Genomic DNA, 6,000 nt, shown 5'->3' on the forward strand with positions numbered 1-6,000 from the left:
ATTTTTCTCATGCGCTTCGGAAATTGTGAGCATTCTTCTCATCACGGGATTATAGGTGTAACGAAAAAAAATTTATTTTCGGTAACGTTCGGGCCGGTGCGTGTTCCTTCGTACGTGTATAGCTGTTCGGCCGCACTCGGTATACTTCGTAACTTTTAAACTTATCTTCCGTTACAAGTGCAATAACATAGACGCTTAGAATATTTATGTTTATTAGTTATGTGATAATAATAATAAATAATTATTTATTAATAATAATAATAAGTTGATGTAACGCAGATGTATGAATGTAAGTAATTATATACTATTATTAAAGGTTATATTGAAAACACTGTTTATCTGTAGATAACCTAAATTTTTAGAGTTTATTAAAATTATTATTTAGACTAATTAACTCGTTTATATAAAATTCATTAAGTTTCAATATTTTTTAAAATTATTTTTTATAACTTAATTATAGTTAAATTAATCATGGTGAATTATTTATTTATCTATTTGCAGATCATCATGAATTCATTGTATAATTTGCGATCATCAAAAAAGATATCAAATGATATCGGAAAAAAAGAAACAGATGAAATTGACAAAGACATTTTAAATTTACTTCAACTTGATGACGATGAAGAATCTGATACTGAAACGAATGCTGACGATGATGATGAAGTCAGACAACATGATACAGACACTGAGCAATCGCAATCCGAAAGTTTTGAGGATACTGATGGATCTGAAGATGAAAATAATAATAATAGTTCTAAATATGTACTTGGGAAAGACAATTTAACTAGATGGGAACTCAATCCACCTAATCAACGAGTGAGAACGTCTAAAGCAAATATTATTACACATCTTCCAGGCGTAAAAGGTTCGGCTAAAGATTTACACACTATTCTGGATATTTGGAAATTATTTTTTCCATTACCAACCGTGCAAGAAATCGTATCATGTACGAATATTTATTTAGAAAAATTACGGACAGAAAGGTCATACCAGCGAGAAACAGATATTCATGCTACCAACATCAATGAGATTTATGCTATGATCGGGTTATTGTTTTTGATTGGTTTGAAACATGGGTCACACTTAAATTTACGGGAATTGTGGTGCTCTGATGGAACAGCGCCTGACATATTTCGAGCTGTAATGAGTATGAAACGATTTTACTTATTGCTAACCGCGTTACGATTTGATGACATAAACACTCGAGAGGAACGTAAAAAACTGGATAATTTAGCTCCGATAAGAAAATTTAGTGATGATTTTATAGAAAGGTGTCAAAAGCTATACACACCAGGCGAATTTCTGACTATTGATGAAATGTTAGAAAGTTTTCGGGGTCGCTGTAAATTTCGCCAGTATATAGCTAATAAACCTGCAAAGTATGGCATCAAAATTTATGCTTTAGTTGATTCAAGGACATTTTACACATTAAAAATGGAAATTTATGCTGGCAAACAACCAGAAGGTCCTTATAAATTATCAAATAGCGCTTTCGATGTTGTCAAAAGATTGAGTGTACCAGTTCTAAATACAGGTCGCAATATAACAATGGACAATTATTTTACTTCAATACCTCTCGCTCAAGACTTGTTACAAAATCATCGAACCACAATAGTGGGGACAATCCGTAAAAATAAAAAAGAGCTTCCTCAAAAGTTTTTGAATATTAAAAAAAGAGCAGTTGCTAGTAGTGAATTTTTATTTTCTAGTAATTGTACTTTGGTATCATATGTTCCGAGGAAAAATAAAAATGTCCTTGTTTTATCAACTATGCATCACTCACCGGAGATAGATGCTGAATCTGGACCAAAAACAAAGCCAGAAATGATAACTTTTTATAATTCTACAAAAGGAGGAGTTGATACAGTTGATGAACTGAAAGGAAATTATTCAACAGCTCGAGAGACCAATCGTTGGCCAATGGTTATCTTTTATGCTTTTTTAAATATATCTGGTATAAATGCGCAAATAATTTACAATAACAACAAATCAGCTGATAAAAATGCAAACGCTAACATGACTCGCCGTGAATTTTTAAAAAAGCTTGCGTTCGATTTAATTCAATCGCATCTTCTTGATCGGCTTAAAGAGCCAAGATTGACCATCGAGCTTCGTCAAATAATTTCAAGAATTACAAAATTGAAGTCTGATGCTGTCACTGAAGAAAATACTCAAGAGGATGGGACAAGTAATGGATATTGTTCATTCTGTCCGCGCCGAAAAAATCGTAAAACAAAAAAAAAGTGCAGCCACTGTTCTTCATTGATATGTAATGAACACACTGCATTTTACTGTATGAACTGTGAAAAACAGTTAACTGAATCTACTGACTGAATTTTTCAAAAATTAAGTACTATTATTATTGTTATTATATATTTTTAATATAGCAAAAGGATTTTTGTAATTGACACCATGAGCTGTGATAATGATTAGTCATTAAATTAAGCTTATGAATCGATGTGATAGATTGTTGTAACAATCTAAATAATTGTATTAGATTAATAGTCATTTGATTTTAACTAGTATAAGTCTACTGAAATCTACGGATTTAAAATCTTATAAAAGAAAACAAATTAATACTAACATTTAAAATGTACAAATTTTAACAACCAATAAATTTACTGCAATTAGTAATTTGAGAAATTATTTACTATAATTTTTATTATTTATTTTTCAGGTAATTATATTTATTCGAATAATCAAAATTATTTCTTTCCTAATCAGGTAATTATTTCATTTTCAACATCTTACGTAAATACAAGTGATTTAACAATTATGTAGAGGTTGAAAATCATAGATTTAAAAAAGTACTCAAGCGCGCGAAATGTTAGACGCATGCGCATAGAGCGTGAGCGAAACTCTCATCACGAGAGTAAAGATTACCCGAAGGTTCACGTGAGTGCTGACGGGTTAATAAATTTAAAGTTATAAATATATTATAAATTAACTCTGATTTTGAGAATAAAAAAAAACAGAAAAATGAAATAATAATCGTAAAATGCATAGAAAAAAAAATTAAGAAAAAAATTTGTTTGTGTACACTGATAGAAGGATTTGTTTATAGTTAAAAATATTTGTTAATATTTAACAAGTCATTTATTAGAGACCACTTTTTAGTCCTTAACAAATATTTCTTAGTATTTAAAAAGATTTATTAATATTTAATAAATGAATATCAGATTTATTAAATACAAACAAATCATTTTAAATACTAAGAAATATTTGTTTAATACTAAAAAGTGGTCTCTAATAAATAGTTTGTTAACTATTAACAAATATTTTTTAATACAAATAAACCCTTCTATCAGTGTATTTTTTCAAATAATTATTTGTTCAATAATTAATTTATTTATTTGAGAATATCTGTCAGAATTAAAAATATTTCTCGTTTCTTTATGTAATTTAAATATTAAAAAAGTCTTATTTCATTAAAATAAATATTTATTATCTATAATTAACTTAGTTTTAACCTAAAATCATTGACACCTAACAAAACAGATACATTCATAACAATCACAAGTAAGGTTAGGCTTATAAACATAAGTTATAAAGAGAGCGCGACTACCGATTTTCAGACTTTCTGCCACCTCGTGTCTCGTTGTCAGTGCATGAATTCATTATTTCGGCTCCCCGTCGTAGAGCGCATGCGCGACTCAACCACGGTATCAAAGCGGGGCTTTCTGCCGAGAAATCGCAGCAGGAACCCCGTACTTTCGACCGGCGTAGTAAGAAATAGTATATTACACACCTGTGGCAAGAAAATAATAAATATCTCAGATCACATATATGTCGACCTCGGCTTCGCCTCGGGCAACATATATGTGTTCTGAGACATTTCTCATTTTCTTGCCACAGGTGTGTAATATACTATTTTTGGCCCACCCTAATATATATATATATATATATATATATATATATATATATATATATATATATATATATATATATATATATATATATATTAGACTGTGCCAAATAAATCGAAGATTTTTTTTTTTCGGTCCCATATCAAAATTTCGTTTAGAGTTACGAAAAAAAAATTGTGTCAAAATTTGAGCGCCAAAGGGAAAGGAAAATTTGCAAAGGGATAACGAAAAGGGAAATTTGCAAAAAAAAATTTTTTGACGATTTACAATGAAAATACAAAAAAAAGTTTTTTTTCAATGTATTTTAAATGGGAAAGGGGACCCCCTCATGCGCTAGCTCAATTTTCAAGATATGAAGCTTATCTTTTAGGAGGTTTTTTTTGGTCTAACAAAGAAAATTCTTAGATGTATTTACTCAAAAAAAAAAAAAAGTTTTTTTATTCTGACGCAGTCTAATATATATATATATATATATATATATATATATATATATATATATATATATATATATATATATATATATATATATTTTTATATTCTACTTGAACTACTTGTACTTGTACTATATGGGACTATATTCTGGTCCTTGTATCTTCTATTTGTACTTTCACATCTATAGCTCTTTTCAAGAGTTCAAGGAGTAAGTAGATAAGCCCCTGATTCGAGATATCCAGACCGAATGGATCCGCTAGAGCTTTAAAAACCAAAAACATTTATACTTTAAACTCATTCCAATTATATTATTTTATTTTTTACAGTCTACTATTTGCCAGTGAAATAATAGCTGCGCTATGCATTTATGAACAAAAAAATTCTGACTTTGCCAAAATCCTCCACCGACCAATCCGCGCACTTTCTTATCCGGAGTCCAGTAACATGGGGGTAAGTTGGACCAAAAATAAGTTCTTTTAATAAAATTAGCAGACATTTGGAAATTTTTTATTTTTTTACTTAATAAAAATTTGGTAATAATTTACAAGTGGGGTCAATCCCATTTTGGGCCATAACGAGGTAAATAACAATTTCAAATTTTTTGTTTTTGATTCGGCTTGTTTTTACGGTGCATTTATGATAAAAAAATGTCGTGAAAGAAAAAAATAAAGATTTCGGTAGCTTTCTTGCCTTCAAAATTTGGAAAAAATTTTGGCTCTCATGTTTTTGGATAAAATTTATATTTTATCTTTTGTTGATGTTTTTGATATATTTTTTTTTTTAAAAGTACATAAAAAAACAAACAATTTAAAAAAAAAGTTGAATATCACAATTTTCTAAAAAATCTATCTTTCTATGAAAATTTGTAAAATTAGTTAAAATCGTGATAATCAACTTTTTTTTTAATTTGTTCATTTTTAAAAAAAAAAAATATATATCAATAAAATCAAATAGAAATTTCGTTCAAAAAAATGAAAATGAAAATGGTTGACCCCACTTGTAAATATTTATCAAAAATTTGGGTCTAATTTAATTTTTATTTAAATATTATTAATTAATTGATAAAAATGTGTTAGATTTTTTTTGCACTAGCGGTACCTCTACCAGACCCGAGTAAATCCGTATCAGTGTCGTACTTTTTTGAAGCGACTTACTCTTTGCCGGAAAACTCGACGGTGTTCGCACCTTGGAGCGAGGGCCTGAGACGCAAGCGATCAATAGATCGTAAAACAATTTATCAGACTATGGAAAATAAATTGAAGAGTTTTGGATTTTCCGGGAGGTCTTGTTTATTGCGATCAATATGCGAGACTCTTAAATTCGATTTAAGCGACAATGGAGTTATCGGCGACATCATTAATGTCATATTAACGTGAGTAATTTTCTAAATATTTATACTATAAATAATAAATGGGTTTATTTGAAATGACTTTCCAGACCGTCGACTTCTCAACAGGAGAATTTGCCGCAGGACATTGTCGAGGCTGAACTAATCGGACAAACTAGAAACTGCACAAAATACCATTGGAATTGTCCCGTGGGGCTCTTGGACTTGATTGGAATCCTCGTGTAAAATTCAACAACGAGCAGTGTTAAGCCCTCTCTATCACTCGATCACTCCTCCCTTCTCCCTGTCTCTCTTTATGATTTTTATTTTTTATTTTATATTTTTTACTTTTATTTCTCTGTCGAAAAAATTTAT

The 6,000-nt window shown here is 29.5% G+C and overlaps 1 protein-coding gene across 1 annotated transcript in view; it reads left to right on the plus strand.

Moving 5' to 3' along the window:
• Window positions 1-5,992, plus strand: part of LOC123260390 — a 30,137-nt gene extending 24,145 nt beyond the window's left edge. The window contains exons 2-4 of the mRNA XM_044721462.1: window positions 4,625-4,748; window positions 5,375-5,670; window positions 5,736-5,992. Of these exons, the coding sequence (XP_044577397.1) occupies window positions 4,625-4,748; window positions 5,375-5,670; window positions 5,736-5,871 (556 nt within the window). The 3' untranslated portion in view covers window positions 5,872-5,992. The remainder of the gene's footprint in view (window positions 1-4,624; window positions 4,749-5,374; window positions 5,671-5,735) is intronic.
• Window positions 5,993-6,000: the final 8 nt, after the last annotated feature.

The sequence above is a fragment of the Cotesia glomerata genome, linkage group LG3, assembly GCF_020080835.1.
Source record: "Cotesia glomerata isolate CgM1 linkage group LG3, MPM_Cglom_v2.3, whole genome shotgun sequence".
Classification (NCBI taxonomy): domain Eukaryota; kingdom Metazoa; phylum Arthropoda; class Insecta; order Hymenoptera; family Braconidae; genus Cotesia; species Cotesia glomerata.